Source organism: Dufourea novaeangliae, unplaced genomic scaffold (genome assembly GCF_001272555.1).
Source record: "Dufourea novaeangliae isolate 0120121106 unplaced genomic scaffold, ASM127255v1 scaffold7, whole genome shotgun sequence".
NCBI classification, from domain to species: domain Eukaryota; kingdom Metazoa; phylum Arthropoda; class Insecta; order Hymenoptera; family Halictidae; genus Dufourea; species Dufourea novaeangliae.
The window spans coordinates 4830224-4850925 of NW_015373896.1; the positions used below are offsets into that span (position 1 = coordinate 4830224).

Below are 20702 nucleotides of genomic sequence, written 5' to 3' on the forward strand. Positions count from 1 at the left end.
ATGTACAAGCATCACCACTTTCCATTGTGGAAGAAAGAACAGGATACGGAACGTCAACAATTCTGCTTCTGTCATTAAGACGCAACAAGGAAACGTGTTCATCGCGGATGTAAACGGGAACGAGGGTGTTCTCCTGATTTTCCGCACGAGTGCTCTAATTTCCCGCGTTACACACGCCGGAAAAAAAAAAGAAATGAAAAGCCTCTTACGATCGTCTGTAATTTCGCGATGCCGCGCGTCGCACGCAGAAATGATAAACGCACGGTTAGTCGACGCGTCTATCGTCACGGCTGCTTTGCTTTTCGCGGGAAAGCAAGCATTTTTTTTTCCTGATTCCCTGTTGTCGGAACACCTCGAGTTTCTACCGTAAGGAAAAGGTCAAAGAGTATCTCCTGGTGATTCAACCGTGCGCGATACAACGAAAGTGCACTCGCTTAATCGATGCACTCGCACGACACGCTTGCAGCCATTAAAGGAACGTTCAATTTACGTTGTCTGAAGACCATTTAATTAATGGCGTTCGGTTTCTTGCCTGAAAACGTGTCACTCAACAATCGTGTGCAACAAACTGTTGATCGAAAGAAAGTTTAGAAGGTAAATGTAGAATCGAAAAGCATTCCATGGTGGGGGGAAGTACATTTTGCAACGATGTTACTATCTATGTAATTAATTAACAGTTAAAATACAAGGGTTCACTTACAACCACTTTACAAGGTTTTTGCTTGTCAATTGGGAAACTTCCTGCAATTTTAGTACTTATACAATTAACATTACAACATAATAAAAAAAACCTTCAACACATTCATCATTATCACAATAAAAACCTGCAACCCGTTAAAAAATTGTGAGATCACGCAGGTTTGAAACATAAAAGGTGGTTGCAAGCTAAAAATGATCAGAATGCTAGCAATCGATCCTCAGAGGACCAGTAACACCGTTTTTACAGCGTGGACGTCGGAAGTGGAAGATGGCCAAAGGGCATCACCCGGGAAGTCCAGTTGGAAAGTAAGAGAGCACAGGATCAAGTACATACACACGTGAATCCAACCTCCTTGATCGTTGGTACACGAAAATGGAAGTGAAGGGGCACCGCGAGAGTCACCTCGTCGCGGCCTCTCACGAATCTTCGATCTCTCCTCATCCCCCCCTTCCGACCATGTGTTACATCCTCGTTGTCGAGCTTCCCCCTTGTTCCCTTTTCTCGTCCGGTTCTTTTCGTCCCGCCACTTTCTATTTCGTTCCCCGACAGCAACCCAGCTACCGGTCGTTTCATCGAAAGATGAACGTTCTCAGAGCGTGCTTAATTGCTCGCGAACGAAGCGTAATCACATGGCGACAGAACCACCGGCTACTCCGCGAGGTTATTGTCCTGATCGCGCCGCTGACATGTTGACGTTCGGTCATCGGAGGCTAGCTTTCTACTTACGGAACAGCTACGGCTAGTTAATGGGTACAGGTGACTAATAGGTGGCTTTTAAGGTAGAGGGTAATCGTTGGTTAACCCTTTGAGTGATTGCATCAACTTTCTTCTATTTGTACAGGAATGGTCTTTCGAACTGGTAACGTGGGTGGTAATTGGTGACACGGAATGACTCAAGGTCGTCCAAAGTCACGGCAGTGTTGTAAAGGTATTTTCAAGGTTTTTGAGGCTTGTATAGAAGTGCGAGTTCGAAGGTCTTTTAGGATTCAAGGTTAACATATGTAAAGTCTTCTTCTTCTTGAGGATAGTGAAGAATCAAATAAGAAGATAGAATTGCATAAGAGGATACTAGGGAAACCGAAACTGGTAGGGGATGTCCTTCTTTGAAGTAATGTCTTCAGGTAGGTTGTCGTTGGAAGGAGGGGTGGTATTCAACCTGGGTTAATTCCCCTATGAAATAACACAGGATTACTCGTGGACATTATTTAACAAGAACAGCTCGTTCAAGGTCAGTCAAGGTCATTGAGATTTTTTTAACGCTCATTAAGTCATCGAAACGTACTGTATCTTTCACATTTACTCCTACACCGTAACCACGGCAAAGACCAATCGAAGGAAACTCTTCGCAACGAGATTCTAATTAAAATCGACTCACCGGTAGTTAAGAGTACCCCCGTCGATAGGTAGCCGTTTCCGAGGCGTGAAGGTAGATCATCAGGGATCGATATCGATTTCCGTCTACATTCCAACAGAAATGATCTCACGATCGTGGAACAGGTGCAACGGAGCCTTTAGTTCCGCCGGAACGGAACGGGAAACGCGACTGGCTCGACGCCGGTGAAACCTAACCTCAAACGTGATGTGCAGAAAGGTGTGGCGCCGATCGGGAGAATCGATACGATCGTGCACGTTGTCGGGTCGCTTTCGTTCCCGCGAGAACAAACACCGAGCTGTTTCGCGATTCGATTCCGCGACGGTCTCGCATTACTTAATTTTCCCCTCCCCCCCACAACTGCGTTCCCGCGACTTTTCAAACCGATTAACCCCCTGGCAAGCGGCAATGTCAAGCCGCGATTCACGCTCGGTTTCACTGGACGCGTCGCGTGGTTGTTTGTCATCGAGCAGACAGCTCGTCTTTTCATCGAGGCGTTTAACTCCCGTCGTTCGTTGCCGCCGTAGAACCGACCGGACTTGTTTTTCTATTCGATCGGCGTGATTACGATTTCGTGCACACCTTGATTGCCGCGCGATCGAGCCCAAATAGGGGTGCATTGGCGGGTAGAGGCAGATACTTGGTTGCCCCTTTCTGGGATTTTTGCTGGACGTTTTTTTAGACTGCATGTCGGGAGATCGGTTGAATGAGACGATTCGAACATCCAAACTGGGTCTACTGTTCTTTTTATGTTAACGATGCAACGTGTTTCGAATGTCTAATGGTCGAGCGAGAACGGTGAATACAGGGTCCTTTTGGAGTGGCTAGGACACGTGGTTTTTAATATTAAATTTAGATTTCAATTTAGGTACTAATGGTGGGTCACCCCTGTAATTGTTATAATTATGTTTTGTATTTGTATAGACAGATGGGTTCGGATGGACTCTGTTTTTTCGGTAATATTTGCCGGCTGAAGGTTAAAGGATCGATAGGATGTGAGGTGGCAAGTGTTAGGGTTGAAGTAATATTTCGATCTCTGTTCGCTGGGTGAAGATTCAAGGAGTTATAAGGTTTAAGGGAGGTTTTAATCAACGTATGAGTTTTGTAGGATTGTGACACACTGTTCCTTCTTAAATGTGACTATATGGGGTGTACATTATTATTGGGTGTATCAAGGTCATTCAAGGTTATTCAAGAATATTCATGATGACAAGAGAATATGAATAACAATATATATGTACAGATCATATCTGCTTGTGTATTAATTCTTTTGAGTGGATACTGTTTTGAGAATATGTAATCCTTCCGTTCAAATGATTGGAATAAATTCTTGAACCAGTCTTTCTGTTTTATGCTGTTGAAAGTCATGTGACAATAAATAAAAAGTGCGTAGATATTCTATACAGTTATAAATTTAATTCTGCTTGTCGTTAAAACTGAACAAATCCGGAAAAGTTAAGAAGCCGAGACATCAATGAGTAATTGACGTAGAACGGGAGAGGATCGGAAGCTTAACGTAACACATTACAGCGTTCGGTTATCGTAGGCATGACTGAAAGTGATAGTGACGGGACGATTTTTAATCAGAGTAAACTGGTTACCGGAGTATTTGAACTATTTATCCGGAGGACGTTGTGGCAAGGCTCTAGTTGAGGCCGATTACCCGAGAGCTAATTGTACTTTTACTTTTCGACAACAGTGCACTTATGCAACGTTTCCTCGCCGTTTCTTCCAGCTAATAGTTACACTTCTGCGCCAAGAAATAAAGGAAGTGTACGCGATACTTCGATGTGTTTATTTGGAATTACTGAAAGTGAGAAACGTTATTGTATAATACCCCTGGTTAACAAGTTACGATTTTCAAACATCGAAATTTACATAACTGAAAGCACCATTCATCGCGTAAATATCTATTCAGCATTAATCCCACGATCGTGCTAACACTTAAATCCATTGAACCTACAATTTAAAGATTTATTTTCGAAACATTATCATTTCTAAATACCAACGTATATTAATATAGTTTACACTAATGAGGATATTACAATAGAATTAAATGTAAGAATCACTAGGTGAATACAATAAATACGAATGACAAGGTACTTTATCTTCCCCATTTAGGACAAGCTGAAATGGAGTTAATTTAAAATAAAAGTACATATTTTTTTGCTAGTACATTATTTTCTTCTAGAAGGTCGATGAAAAAAAATTATAGGACCTGTATTTCGACTCAGTACTTCATATTCATCAGGTACATGCAAAATTAATGTCTAGGCTTTAAATCCAATAAAAGAGAACACTAACATCAGATGCAATAAATTTTTTTATTTATTCTAATCCCATAAGATATTTAATAAAGAAAAGAAATTCCCATTTCGGTTCTTGTCTTTATGAATGACATTATAAAATGTTATTTCGCAGAAGAATCCTCACCTAGTAACGACGGTTCCATTCAAGTTACGATCTAATTTTATTTCGTAGACTATAACCTTCGCAGAAACAGGCCGTTCGGACATTATCCAAACTATGCGGGATTTTCACGAAAGGGAAACCTCGGAATTTGATATCTCTTTCACGGGCGTGCGCCACGAAATCCTTCTGTAACGGGAACGGAGCAATTTTATTGCTGATCAAGTGCATCCACCGGTAACAAACGAGCCAAGAGAAAGGTCCGAATATCACTCACTTTCCGAGCAACCGCCCAAAGTGGACGCGATTCGCGATGAGCATGGCGCCGGGGCTCGTTAAATCACCGCGTCGACGTTCTCTGTTTCATTTTATTCTGGAAATCAGGGAAAGCGCGTGTGCTCCCGCACCGTGTAAAGAACTGTCCACCCGATCGATGCAACAACCTTTCGGAGGAAAAGTAAGTTTGCAGCACGGTGCAGCATGAAAAGTGAAATGAAAAATGCGCGCGCTTTTTGCCGCGCGAGCGCGCAGATAATATCTCCTTACGACGAATAAGTACTTGTTTCATATCGCTGGGAACGCGACACGCTCGATGAATATACTTGTTCTGCATTGTAGGAATGCTGGAGAGTGTTTCGAGAAGGGAACAACAACTTTTGCAAACAAGTTTGGAACGTCTATTTGAAAATACACTGGCCGAAATTTCCATGAAGTCACTGTTGTTTGATAAACTTTTATAATTATTCCATTCCAATGAAAAATTTGTGTTGGTAGCATTCAGAGATTAATTAAAGAAAGTGTACATATCGATTTAAAAAAAATTAATATAATATTTCTTTAAAAAAAGCAAATAGAAATATAATTTAAAAAAAAATAAACTGAGAAATTTCTGTAAAGTTGAGATTAACAATTGTTTTTCACTATTTTTAGTGAAACCTCTATTTTTTTTAATGAAAATATAAAAACAGATACGATGGGACATTAAAATTGGTGGTATGTTGAAAATATTTATGAAAGATGACTATAGAAATTTCGGCCAGTATATTGTTCCCACGAATCTTATAGCATCGAAGATTTTTCTTGTGTATTATACGAATTTCTCTTGAAAATTTGATGTTCACGAAGTCAGAAACTGAACTCAAATATGAATTTGATAGACAATGATTTTTAGGGAACCACGGGTATTATAAATACATTAAATTAATAGTATATTCATTGCCAGCTCAATAGCCTCGTTTTAAAAATAAACGATCTCTGTCCATAAATATTGAATATCGTTGATATTCTAGCCTGAGAAATATAAATTATCATTTTTAAGGACTTAAGTAAAAAAGGAGATGTGAAGTTTCTAAAAATATAATTTGTCGAACACTTTTTGCTACCATTTATGGTAATTTAACCCACATCCTCGGTTTCTCGACGGTCAAGCGAGATCGATAGGGCATTGACACACGCGTGCACGAAAAAGAAAGAACAGTGAAAGGATTTTTGCTCCTGGAATTCGTAAGATTGATAGAAAATGAAAGAAAGAGCGCGGCCGGTTAATTAAGAGATTTACGTTATTGCGTTTAGAGCGACTCGTGAGAGTTCCTCGCGGCGAATTGCTTTCTCACGTTCGATTGGTACACGCTTGTTTCCTCGGTATTTTTTTTTTACGTTATCATTGATCATTGTTGTAGAAACGGAAAAAAGTAGGTTGGATTTAGAATCCCCTGGAAACATTATCTCGGGATTCGTCACAGTTATTGTACCGATATAACGTGGAATGTCTGAGCATTGATACACTATGTTTTCATTTAAAATCCATTCATCACAGTAACGCGGGGAGAACTTTCGATTTTCTATTCGAAACTTTTCAGGTCGTCGACACGCGCGCTACGTTGTAATGCTTCAATATCAAAGACCGCCCAAAATTTATATCATTTCTCTGTTACATAAAGCACCTGACGCTATCGACTTCGAGACAACGTTCCAGTTAAATTTTCACTTCCGCGATTAAAATAAACCTTTCACTGCTTCATTTCTGTCATTATCTTTGAAAAAAGTCGTTTCACATCCGACCATTAATTAAGTAGTGAAAACGACTTAACCAAATATTGCGAAGTTAATAATGTACAATTTCTTACAACGAATCACTATCACTACAGATGATGAAACATAAATATTCAAAGCGTAATACTAATTACTAAACTGCAGATTTTATGCATTTATAGCCTGTAGTGTTCTTTAAAATGCAATAAAAAACAAATCTTCGTCAAATGCAATGAGATCTCCACGTTATTCTTAAGCCAATAATATATAGTAGATGACAAAATAATTATCGTTTCTTCGATTTGTTTTATTTTTACTATTTCATAACGTTAACTTATAACCTTAGTATGTGTTTAATGCATAGTCCGGTAGAGAATTAAAAGCTGTATGAAACAAAGTGTCCTACCTCACCATCAATATCTCACTTGTTTCTGAAGATCACAAAAAATGTAAGGGGAAAGAATTTTGATTAAAAGAAGCAAATTCTATAATAAACAACAATCGTTCTCAAGGTCATATTTTTCGAAATTTCAAGGTCATCGATGTTTTTTTAAACGGTACTACATATTTTTATCAACATGGCGTAATTGTTGAGACCAAGACCAATCTAATAACCTAGAATAGTGTGACCATTATGTGACCTTGAGTACGAAACATCCACAAATCTATAATAGTAGACTTAAATAATAAAATACCTACGACAAAATCACTAGTAGAAAAATGTATCGATGTCGATGAACATCATTTTCAAATAAATTTTCCGCAAATCAAAAAAGCAAGTGAGATACCAAAGGTGCTCATGTTAGGTGGAACACCCTGTATACTATACCATTGTTCTAACGCCGAATTAATGGTTCTCGTGCGACGTTTCCGTAATGAAAGCTCATACAAGACCGAATTTGAGCAGTCTGTGACGTTCACTTTCCGCGTTGACGAAGTCCCCAGAAGATTCGGTCTTGTCGCCGATTTTCTCATGTACCCCAAAGGGTACGACGTATACCGACGCCGAATACCGCCCGGAGCGCGAATTTCTCTGGTGCTGGGCTCTAGGTCACGGCCGTTCCTCTGTGGTCGCGCACACACTAACATGTCCAAGCATACGGGAACCACCAGGTGGTAATCGGTGTGTGCACCGTCTCCTCTCGGCACCTTCGAGTCTACTACGCTGGTTGGGCACCGATCATCGCCTCCATCCCCCACCTGACTCCGTTTCCGGTACTTCCTTCGGGGCCCGCTATATATAGGCAGGATCCTTGCCGGATATATATGACAGTGTGTTCCTGACCATAGCGGCGAGCTGATCGGGAAGAGGCAGGAAGAGAGAGAGAGAGAGAGAGAGGAGGACGGTGACACGGAGAGAGAGGATCATGGAGCCGAAAGTTGCTGTAAGCCGGACATCTTGCGGGAATATTTTGCCTCTGTTGGGACTATTGGGTGATTGGGATTGTTGGGGGCTTGTGTTCGGTTGTGGGATCGAGGATTTTGTGATGGGGACGATTGGATTTTTTTGGTTGAGAATTATGTCTGTGATGTTTTTGGGGAGATTGTTGGTTGAGTGAGGGGAGATGTATTTGTGATGATCGGGTGATGGATTTATAGGCGAGATTCTTGTTTGGAGACTGTGAATGAGTACGACGGTTCATATTTGTATAGAGGTAATTTGAAAAATAAGAATTCATTGTACATTTATTTGCTTTTGAATGGGGATTACGTGGGTTATTTGTTGATGATAAGGTGAGGATTGGATTCCGGATGCTAGGGCAGACGACTAAGAAACAGTGCTAATCAATGGTAGAATTAAGAGTCGTGTGTACGAAATAATTTACACTGTGCTAGTAGTTTTATTACACTGTCATAATTATTATAGCAATTTAATTGACTTAAACGTTTATAATGCAAGTAATGCGATACTTGGACTTTTTATCGAGATACAATGATAATGGTTTAATGCTTGGGATTGAATAATCAGGTATAACTACGAGCCAATGAGCTCTGCGGTTTTAAGGTAACCTGTTCCATAACACTGAATACAGTGTTTACATTAGAAAAATAAGAAATAAAGAAGAACATTACCGAGCAAGAAATTCTCTGTCTTCAGGTAAGATGCTTCATCTTCGCGACGACATTGGTCACTGCGTTCGCCACGTTCGGTCACGAACAGTAAGTACATTAATCTTATCCATAATTACGATCAATCTTTGCTCGCAAGGATCATGAAAATCTCTTTACAATAATTTCCTTCATATATCACCGTATTTATCAACTTTCTAGTGTACACATAAGAATCCATGTGCCAGAGATAGTTCAGCACGATGAGAAGAAAATCATAAAGTACGAAGAACACGATGACCACGGAGGCGGTGGAGGTGGTGGTGGACATCACGTTATAGTCAGTGGCCCTGGAGGAGGAGGAGGTGGAGGTCACGGCGGTGGATTTGGAGGAGGTTTCGGTGGTGGTCATGGTGGAGGATTTGGAGGTGGCCATGGCGGAGGTTTTGGAGGAAGTGGTTTTGGTGGAGGACACGACATCGGTTTTGGCGGCGGTGGTCATGGTGGAGGAGGTGGCCACGGAGGTGGTGGAGGTAAGAGTCAATTACAATTTTTCTCACGGGGATTCTAACATTTTTTCTGATGAATAACTTATAATACCAGTGCTTCCGGTTACATTTTTCCATCTAGATGGCATGTCACTCGCACAACAAAAATTGTAGTACTTACATTCCCGGTAATTAATATTAGGACACTTATCGAATATGCAGTAAATGCTAGAAGGTATTACGAAATAGCTGAAAGTAGAAAAGAAATATTGCTTAGGGGATATTAAAGCTCGATGGGCTATGCTTATGCTATTGTGAAGTAATAAACGTGGCATAAAGTATACAACTTTTTGACAATGTCGCTAATAAAGATAATGAAGATTCTAGTGATTCATAGGGAACGTAATCTCAATTTCACAACTTCGTTGAAGATAATGTGTAAAATCCATTCTCACGTTCTCTTTCGACGATACCTTGGCTATTTGCAAAAAATACGTTCACTGTTTCTTCTCGCGTCACACGAATACCGTTTCAACCCGTGGAACTCGTTTCGTGGGTTTTCACTTCCGGCTTGATTCGATGGCAAGAATTCGTGCTGCAGTCGCATCCACAGTTATTTTGTTCGCAATCTTGCATTTTCACCACGATAGGATTGTAGGTCGGGCCAGTTGCTTTGCAAATTCACACGTACATAGTTTGTTTTACTTTTACTACCTTGGTGTGATGTACATAGTGGATCCCTAATTCTCTTTCAAATTCCATCCTACAAACTTTAATTACACATTTATACAGAAACTTTTGTTTAGAAATGATTAATTTGAAATATGAAAAAAAATACAAAACAAACACGTTCCTAAGATACCTGTAAAGTGAACGAACTCTGAAGTCAGAATATATATCTTCAATTGATCAGAAACTTTTGCAAAAATATAAAACCTGGGAACCTATTGCAATGGACTTCCAGTTTTTATAGAAAACAGAGGGAGACCAAGATCACTGAAGTCACAATATGCATCTTCAAGTGATCTGGAATTTTTTGAAGAATCTAAAAACTGAGCATCTACTACAAAGGATTTTTAGTTTTTATAAAAAATATAGAAAGACCAAGAAAAACACTCTTCTTTTTTAAACATAGTAATGATGGATCTATTTTAGGTGGCCACGGAGACATCATCATAACCAGTCCCGGAGTTGGGGGCGGAGGATTCGACGAACACCACGGCGGCGGAGGAGGTTTCGGAGGAGGTGGTGGTTATGGAGGTGGTGGCGGTGGATTTGATGATCATCACGGTGGCGGAGGTTTCGGAGGAGGTGGTGGAGGAGGACATGGGGGTGGAGGTGGAGGACATGGAGGTGGATTCGGAGGAGGTCACGGCGGTGGATTCGGAGGAGGTGGAGGCCTCGACGATCATCACGGTGGTGGAGGCTTCGGAGGAGGAGGTGGTTACGGCGGTGGTGGCGGCGGAGGTTTCGATGAACACCACGGTGGAGGAGGTTTCGGAGGAGGAGGTGGTGGATACGGAGGTGGCGGTGGCCTCGATGATCATCACGGTGGCGGAGGTTTCGGAGGAGGAGGTGGATACGGAGGTGGCGGCGGCGGAGGCTTCGATGAACACCACGGCGGCGGAGGTTTCGGAGGAGGTGGAGGAGGTGGATACGGAGGCGGTGGTGGTTTAGACGACCATCACGGTGGCGGAGGTTTCGGAGGAGGTGGTGGTGGATTTGTCGTTAGCCACGGTAGTGGATTTGGAGGCGGAGGTGGCCACGGAGGAGGATTCGGAGGTGGAGGTGGCCACGGAGGAGGATACGGAGGTGGAAGTGGTCATGGAGGAGGTTTTGGCGGCGGTGGTGATCATCATTCGTTGGGATCCAGTGGCTATGGTGGTAACAGCATATCGTCAGGATTCGGTAGCAGGTAGCGTACTCCTCTATTCATAAAATTCTGCCAATTTTGATTCAGCAACATGTAATTAAATTAAAATATTTAAATTCATCCACAATTTAATGGTGGTCTCGGAAGACCACACCGAAGGTACGCGAAAAAAATGTCTTCCGTGTTATCGAAACACGTTTAATGATCGAATGCAGTAGTAGGTCACCGGGGTACAAATTTCGCCAATTAATATACTTTCACAACGGTTGCTCGCAACGTTCCAATAAAACAAAAACGAAACTGACGTAGAATATTTATTTCAGCGGCCATGGTGGCGGCGGCGGAGGAGGCTACGATTCGTATTCGAGCGGTCATGGAGGTGGTGGCGGCGGTGGCGGCGGCTTCTCAGGCTACCACAAGAAGAAATAAAATCGTTCGGGGGACCGATACCTTGTCTCCGACACGACGGTTTGACCGACTTCCGACTGTCGATCATCCAGTCACGTTCGAATCACGCGATCACCGACGCCACGTGACTTTCGATCGCGATTCAACAGCACTGCCAGTTATAAGCAGAACAAAGGCACCGATTCTCGACGAACGGTCCCCGATTTCCCGTTGATTTTCGCCCCGGCTCGACACACTTCGCGATGATTTTCTCTTTCGTATTTTTACACGATTCGTCCGACGTGAACGACTAATCATTTTCCATCCGTTGGAAATGAAATTCCGGGCTTAATGGACTTGCTGGAGGAAAACGAGCATATAGACGCTACCGGGGAATACCGATAGTTTTCATTTATCAAGTTGAACGTCCTTGTTATTCTTTTTCTAGTGAATTCTGAAAGCACCATTTTTCCACGTTTTCCAACGAACTGACAGATATAATTGCGTGATTATTGAAGATATTTGTTCGAAATGAAGACGAATTTTTGTATACTGTTCCGTTTATGTGTGTTCGATTTAGATCGTAATTTTCGAAAATTGTTGATTAGTTGGTATTTAAGGTCGATGGTTCGCGAAATACCTAGGCCGTACAGACTTGCGCGCCGTTTCAGTTGTTTTAATTACTTCTCGCGATTGCGACATACCTGATTGTTTGCTCGCTGCACTTGTTGCGTTTTGTACATACTATTATGCTATGTAAATACTGCTGCTCTACGTTATGTTTAAATAAATCGTTTTGTACGTTTTTTAAGCGACGCCTTTCCGATTGTTCCTTATCGTTCGAACGATTTTGAAAATAGAAATTCATTAGTTTAATCATGAAGTTTCCCATAAACGAATTTAATGGTATTTAGTATTTATTATTCCATGCTCAACAGATCTACGTATATAATATTTTTCAAAATTTGTCAATATACAGTGTATTCCTCGATGAATGCGACACTAACAATGGCGTTATTCCTACCACTGGGGACTCCCTCTCTGGGACCAATAAAAACGGAGTAAACAGAAACTAAACAGAGGTTCGGCTTCGTGCAAAATCCAAGTGCACAGTTACCCACTATCCATAAATTAAAATGCAGAAGGCAGTAACAAATCGTCACGAATGAATATAATAACGCTAGAGCTGAAATAATTAAAAATCATCGCGATCAAATTTCAAAACTGAATACCGTAAATGTAACATTCTCAAGATAGTGCTCAGGAATTTTTACCCTACACAGATATTGTTTATCATAAATCGACGTCCAGATTCGTATTAACAATTCACTGTTCTTCCCCAAAATCTGAGCGGATTTAATTCTTCAGTCATTGCACTCCTCGATACTCGATGTTCCACGATTTGTCTCGAATAAAACATTTATGGAGAAATCTCTTTTTCTGCTCGATCTGACCGTATCTTCCATGTCGCGGGTAATTAATTATCGTAGGAAGCAATTAATAAAGTCATGGTCATTCCGATCACGTCGTAAGGGTCCGCCGTAATAGAAGCATTTACTCCTGCGACGATAGTTGCACGCGCGCTCGTGCTCGCCGAGCGGAGATTAGTGTGAAATGGAAAGTAAGCGGAAAGTGAAAGAGAGCAGATGTCATGGAGGAGGACGATTTCACTCCTGTGCCACTACACACGGTGGATCGTCGCCAACACGGATGTTGCCCTTGATCCATGATCACTGATGCTCGAGGTTTTCTCATTCCAACCGCTCGAGATTGGTTGTTTGTGTAACAACTGGAGGAAACGACTAATTTCTTAAACTTCAAATGGAGCAGAATTTTAAATTCCGTTAATAACTGTTATCTGTATTTTTGTATATATTTAATTATCCAGAATGTGGAAAACCAAAATACCTTGAGCGTAACGCGATGGAAGATTCGAAAGTAGAAAATTGTGGATGGATCTTCATGAAATCGCGAATACTCTTGTGATGTTAGGTGAATTGATAGTATGTATCATTGCTTGTCGGAAAACGATCGTAAGTTTGCATGAAAAAGTAGCGAAAGTTTAATAAAAATCGGATACCGTTAACGCATTAGGAGTCTGCGCTCTGTCGGAAATTTAAGGATAAACCAATTATACTAATTGGATTTACAGCGTATTGAAAAGAAAATTGAACTTTCTACGTCGTATTGCAACAAAGACTGCATACTCAGCATTCTACGTTCCTTGAAGTCGTAATTAATCGTTTTTATAAAATTAGACAATAATGTACTTTCAATTAAACGTCCGTGAAGATAATAAAGACTAATTAATTTGTCACGCTGATTAACACATTATGTCACTATTGTAACGTAATCATTTTTGTAAAGTTAGCAATATTTGTTACAATTAAGTAGTTCAACTAACTAGCTATGTTCATTCTTATGATAATTGCATACTTGTAATTTTCCAAGTGCTACAAATTGGACATAAACGTTCAGAATATTACTGTATTTAACAATAATAGTAAATAATAATTGAAAGTATCATTTGAAAAGTAATCTATGTAAAATAAATATCCTCCATAGTTTTCACTTTGATGAAAATTTACATAATCTCTTAATACTACAAATATCAGGAAAAAAGTGTAACACGTAGTTACCACGGTAGTGGGAGTTACATTCATTTGCGAAAAAAAAAATGTAAGTACTTCTCCGTTTACTTTCTTCGCCCCATAGGCGTAGCAGCGAACTCGAAATTTCGGTAAATCGGTCTATCTAAATGGTAAAATTGATCATTCCTCTATCTTTTCACTGAAAAACACCATAGATTACCCTATAAAAAATTATTCTCATATTTATAGTAAGATTCCAGTACATGTAAGTGTTAAAAATACAAAGTTTTAAATTCTACCTGTGTGATAAATTGATAAAGTACCATTTAGTGACAGCATTCTTCACGTATGAATGTTTGAAATACTATTCGACGTATCGATAAATATTAACGCTCTCATTACAGTAATAGGAGGTGGAGAAAGCGAGTATTAGTTTCAAAGGGATTGAAGATTCTCGAAGGGGCGTTTTCACCACTTCTCCAGCGAAAATGGTAACGCCATATAGAGAGCAACTTAAGCCATATACTTCATTACCATACCCAAAGAATTAAAAAAATATCTTCAATGGCCACAAAGAAAATGTCGGTGGAGAGAACTATGAAGGACAATAGCATAATTATACGGGAATTCGTGAGAGGAAGGCTTTCGAAGTAACAAACCGCCAGAGTAATGTCGGTAATAAAACTGTCAAGTAGCTGGGTGTTTCAGTACCGCGCTTAGAATAAACAAGATGTTCAATTACGGTCGAAACGGTGGTGATGCGAGGCACCGTAAAATGTGTAATTCCTAATAAATATTAGCCTGATTGATGATAACATTCGTATGGAACCAAGAACTATAATTCTTCTCATTTATATACTTTCTATAAAGACACAAGTTAACTATTATGGACACCCAACCGTTCAATAATTTACAACTTGAATGTTGTAACAAATATCGATCGTAAATTAGAGTAATCATAGCTTACCTTGATATCAGAGGCCATAAATTTAAATTACCTAGATTCCAGGAAATCCAATCCTTTTTTAACAAAGATTTCCCTGTTGCATCTTTTAATCTGACACAAATTGTGACAAATAACCACTCTAGATTAATAAACTAACTAATTAAATTGCAATGGTTATGCTATTTATACTATTTATATTAATAAAGTATTATAATCACTTTGATAATCAGATTTTGCAACTTTCACGATCCGAGCTATCTTCGAAACACCAGAAGAACCGATGATCCTTTCTCTCCAAATAAGGGCCAAAATGGCCGTTCGTTTTTAATCCGTCAATTAAGAATTTTCCTTCTACGGTAGTCTACCCATAAAGGTGGTCCGAATTCCCGTAGGAAGGGATCGCGTCTTTCTCGGTGAACACCGTCTGGTGGCTACGACAATGATAGAACGGTGCACGTGAAATTCTCATGTAATCTCAGGTGAGAGAGAAAGGGGTGGTTGGGTGGGGTGCACGCAGGAAATATTCTGCTCGTTCCTGTACCGTTCACTGATTATGCTTCCGTTTATAAGGCTTGCCAGGATTGCGTCCATTAGTTCCCGGAGCGCAGCGGACACGGAAAACACAGGTATCCAGTGGAGATCAGCACCCAGAAGACAATGGACAAGAGAACACACGTGGGTGTCGAATTAACAATAATTCTCCTTCCAGTGCTTTCGAAAATATTCAATCGAAATTTGTGGCATTCAAATTTGAACATCGTATAGATTCGGGGAACAGTGAATGTTTCTTTAATTGAACACTTGTTTCGCTTCAATAGTCGGTCATTAACAAAAGGTAGACAGAATTGGATCAATTTTGATCTATCATAAACCATATCCGAAACGGTTTGAAGTTTACCTAGATTTTACTTGTTATGAAAATAAAAGCTGGTAAGAAATACGCGAAGTATTATCGTCTTAAAGAAAATTTCCAATTTCGGGTCATACGTGACCCAAGTTTCATCATACAGGGCGTAACAAATGAATGTTCTTTACTGAAAACACAAGATTTGTTAAATCTATCGATTTTTATGGGATTCTACGGGAAAATATAAATCATCATTGAACGATTCATTATCATCACAAGTTTCTAATTTAAAAACTTTATCTAGTAATTCGAAAAGCTAATTATTCAATCTAATGTTTCAATTGTGAATTTGTTATACTTGTAAAGCTATTGTTATGACCAGACGTGGAATTAAAAAATTGATAACAACGAATTTAATGGACGCAGGTGTTAGGCTAGAAACAATGAGACTATCTCGGGCTTGAGACATTTCACCGAACAGTTTCTTAATGACGGTTGATCGTATCCTAGACGCTTTCACCTGAACTTGTAACGCAACACGATCGATATATTTTTTGATCTTGTTCGAAATATTTCCGTGTAGATTCAAACATCCGTTCAAGGTTTCTCCGTCTAGACTATTCCCTGTATATTATTTTCCCGGTTGCAGCAATTCGACCTGTTCGGTATTAAACTGGAAAACGTGAATCAGGTTCAGATAGTGCATTGAACTTACTTAAAGCGATTGTCTATAAATTCTTCTATTTTAAGCAATTTCTAAGATTCTATTACTCGTAACAAAATGTGATTGAATTGACACGCTTTGAGTATTGAAAACATTCAATCAGTAGAAACATTGTCTTCTAATAAGAAACACTTTAAGTTCAATTTAAATTGCTTAATTTTTCAATTGGAGAACCTTGGAGTGTCTACGATTAATAACTCAAGCAATTCTTTTCTGTTCATTTTTTTTTCTTCAATTCTAGGTACACAAATTGTATAATTACCAAATATTTCATTAATGATGTACCTTGCATATTTCTATTCCAGGTTTTCTTCTTCGTTCTGGTTGTTTCGATCGCTCTAGTGTCCTCGATGCCTTCACCCGGCGGTGGTCACCACGAACAGTAAATATTTCATTACTACTAATTAGTTCTTATCATCTTACCATTGACAGTTTCAATCCACTTTTGTTTACTTTCAGTACACACTTTATCATTCACGTACCCGAGCTCATTCACAAGCATCATCACACTCACGTGAAGAAAATTCACCACATAAAGCACGAAGAAGATGATGGAGGACACGAGCACGTAGAAGAATGGTGAACACCGGACTGACAAATTGCTATTTTAAAAAGTATTCATGTTATATTATGTATTAAGATTGTTATGTTTTTGTATATAATTGTTGACTATTGAAGCGAAACAATGTTGTAATAAATAACATAATTATCAAATTGAACTGACAAAAATATTACATTGAGGATAAACAAATTTCCTGAATGTTTGCAACAATTAAATGAATTTACGATCGGAATAGAAAATGAAGTCGAAGAGAAAGAAAGAAGGACCAAAGGTGTAGACACTCGAAACAACGCACACGACGTTTCTCAAACACGTGTATTGTATAAAAAAAAATAATGCAACATAATACAAGTATATACAAATATCTTTGCTCTAAGTACACACATGTGTATACCGAGTGATACGCTATATTACACACTTAAGTAACTAACGCAGGCAGTTCGAGTCGGGTTTTGTACTATTTCCCTCTTTCGTTTTTCCTGATTTCTGTCCTACTGTGAATAATTTTCCTGGAACGGTTCGATCGGCGTGAACGAGAGTGTAGTGTCGTGTGATTCTAGTAACTCGAATGCCCCTCATTTTACAACCTGCAACAAAGTAAACGTAATACTTCGTACAAACATTTACCAATTATCGACAGTAAGAACTTACTGCAGATATTTTTAGGTAATACTGTATTTTTTTTCTAATTATACCTTTCTGTATAATTTAGTAAAAATTCGAATAACCTGATACTTTTTGGTACAAATGTGGTAGAAATTGAATATCTACGTTACCTAATAATAACAAGCCGACAGGCGAAGCGCTCCCATTACCACCATGGTTTCTCCTCGTGAACAGGTACGTGTACAGGCACATGGACCTTCTCGATGACCGGGACGGGCACGTGGACCTTCTCGACGTGATGCACCGGGTAGGGCACGGGTACCTTCTTCACGTGGTGGATTGGGATCGGAACGGGCACTGGCACCTTCTCGACATGGTGCACAGGTATCTTCTTCACGTGATGATGATGGACCGTGTGCACGTGATAAGGCACGTGGATGCGGACGTGGTGGTGCGAACTAGAATCAGGCGATCGATTTCTCGTTAAAACGGGGTAATTGACGCTTCAAGCCTGCTTTCGGTTCACGTACGTTAATCGTTAGACCGCGGATCTTTGTGGAAACTGTCATTTTATGAAGTGATTTATAACAGCAGGTGTAAAAATAGGAAATTCTTTCTTCTATTAGGGATTCTAATAGAGGAAACCTAAAGTGAATATTAAACTAGACCGAATTTTTGTATTTTAGTGTATTTTATATACTTTTATATTCTGTGAATGCGTATAATTTGTAGCCTAGTAATTATTGATGCAGCTAAATATTTTATCATGTTTAATAGCACTGTGGTTCTGTATCAACAAAAATGTTGCAATTTGTATATTTTTCCATACATTATTGTAATTTATTCAAATAGATGTTAATTTGGAACGGCGTTAATTTAATAAGTGCAACATAAAGATATATTGTGTTGCATATGATAGGGTGATCGGTAACTGGTGGTACAACCGGAAAGGGGATGATTCTAAATTAAAAAATAAGTGGAAAATATAGAATAAAATGTTTTTATTTGGGACTTCGTTTTCGAGATACGATCGAATTTGAAAATCTGCTGGATACACGTGCAATTGAATAGAATCATGGTCAGCGCGTCTGTTCATTACGTACCGTTTCTACTTACTATCACGAGGAACACACGCGTTTCGTATTAATTTTCAGAGTCGATTTTCTCGAAAACGAAGTCCAAACTGTAAAACTTTTGTTCCATATTTTCGACTTGTTTTTTTTTACAAAGAATCACCTTCTGTATAATATTTATATAGGATATTTAAAACATAAGTAATCAAATTTCAGGAGCTTCTCAATTTGGTAATTTTTCTCACTTTGAGGAAGTAAAAAAGTCAGACAATCATATGGTTAGAAATCTTCCATTTTACAATCTATAAATAATTTTTTATTATAATAGAGTGTTGCAAGAGTATCTAGTAAGATTAGAGATGTATTATGCATTTTATTCACCCCGAAAATGTTTGAAGGATACTAAAATAAACTCGTAATATTTTTATCATTGTATTCATGAGAATATTATATATACTGTAAAATGTAATTTGCAATAAACGATGCGACACTTCGACTTACCCATGGTAGCCTGGCACCGGCGAAGACAAGGCCACGGCCAGTATTCCGAACACGATTAACTGCAACACGAACGTGAATTTGTGATTCGTCCATAAGGTGACAACTGCACCGCGATTCGTTTATATGCACGGTGGGCATTTTTTTTTTTGTTTCCTTTTTGAAGTTTCACTAGTTCGTTGTACGTGATTCGTGCGATCACGCGTCTCCGGGGTGAAAGTAACGTCGCTTGATTTTTATCAAACTTCAATCGTAAGCAACTTTGTGGAATTGCAATTGGAATGGGTCTCGTTTAAAGCTAAAATTTTTCTACATCGCCTAGTGTCTAATAATAAGAAGGAAATTTATGAAATGTACTGTACTATAGTAAGTTCTGTTATTACACTTGACCCTCTGGAATATGTCACACAAAGCTTAAAAAGGAAGTACAAAAAATTGAAATTCCTAATACTAAAGGTAAGTAGTACAAGAGAAAGAAAAAAGGTAAAACTCTATAGATTTCAATTATTTACAACAATAATCAACTACAGGCACCCTCAACTTCTTTCCCCTCCTAAAACCTCGAACCGATCAAATCCTATCGTAACCCGCCCAATAAACCCAAGTGTTAAAACCACCAGCGAAGTTCAGTTAAAACAGGTCGCTAAAAAATCGAAAAGTCCACCAAGAATCGCGAGTAAGTATCGTCTAAAATCACTCCTACACTGTTCTACCGATCACGAAAACCGTTTCCCTGTTCACAGCTCGTTCTCCAAGTAGCTCATTACTCACAGCAATTGACTGGGAGCGCATCTTGGTCGGCTGGATCCGGTAAAGTTTTCTTCGAAGGAAAGAAAAAAACGGAACTCCGTTGGCCGTCGAACGGAACGACGAAAAATTCAGGTAAACAAAAAAAAAAAAAAAAAAAAAAAAACTGAACAACTAAAAACCGAACGTAAACGCTGGTTGAGCCTGAGCACACGACCGTTGGTTCACGGATGTCGATACGTTTCTGGCTTTGACGGACCGGGGATGTGTGCTTATAAAGGACGTGGCCGAGGTGGCCAAAACCACCCGGTGAAAAGCCAACACGCGCAGCTGGGGTGGGAGAGCAAAGTCGCTCGAGTTTACGGTTACGTAAACGGTAGGAAGCGGCCGTCTCATGGTTACGCGTTTCGTTCCGCGCGCGCGCGCGTTCCCCGCGATGCCACACACGGCTGCGTAACAGTACGCGTATAGTGCGTGCGGGCACGTGGCCGGGAAGGATGATAAATTTTTCTCGAAGCCAGAATGCTTGGAACGGCAAAAACGGTAATTACGACGATAATTGGTCCGCGAAATCGTTACGCGATTGGCGGAGAACTGTACGCCACGATTGTTTCCTGAGACCGAGGTGGGAAAAATGGGGAAAAGCGGGATGGAAAGCCGATTTTCATGAAATTACGATGACGTGTGTGTGCGTTGGATCGAATGGGTTTTGGTTGGAGGAAATGGTCGAGGAACGTGGAAAGTGATGTACTGGGTGGAGGGATAAATAATCCACTGTTTGTCGATGAAATGACTTCGT

At 39.8% G+C, this 20702-nt stretch overlaps 1 protein-coding gene across 1 annotated transcript; it reads left to right on the plus strand.

Moving 5' to 3' along the window:
- Nucleotides 1–891: 891 nt before the first annotated feature.
- Nucleotides 892–11351, plus strand: LOC107191933 (glycine-rich cell wall structural protein-like). Its single transcript, XM_015581087.1, has 5 exons — nucleotides 892–1005; nucleotides 8611–8672; nucleotides 8784–9088; nucleotides 10280–10964; nucleotides 11246–11351. The coding sequence occupies exons 1-5, from the start codon at nucleotides 892–894 to the stop codon at nucleotides 11349–11351; spliced, it is 1272 nt and encodes a 423-aa protein (XP_015436573.1).
- Nucleotides 11352–20702: the final 9351 nt, after the last annotated feature.

Coding starts and splice junctions, on each gene's coding strand:
- LOC107191933 (XM_015581087.1), top strand. CDS start 892: ATGATCAGAATGCTAGCAATCGATCCTCAGAGGACCAGTAACACCGTT. Junction 8,673..8,783: donor GCCACGTTCGGTCACGAACA/GTAAGTACATTA, acceptor TCAACTTTCTAG/TGTACACATAAGAATCCATG. Junction 10,965..11,245: donor TCGTCAGGATTCGGTAGCAG/GTAGCGTACTCC, acceptor TATTTATTTCAG/CGGCCATGGTGGCGGCGGCG.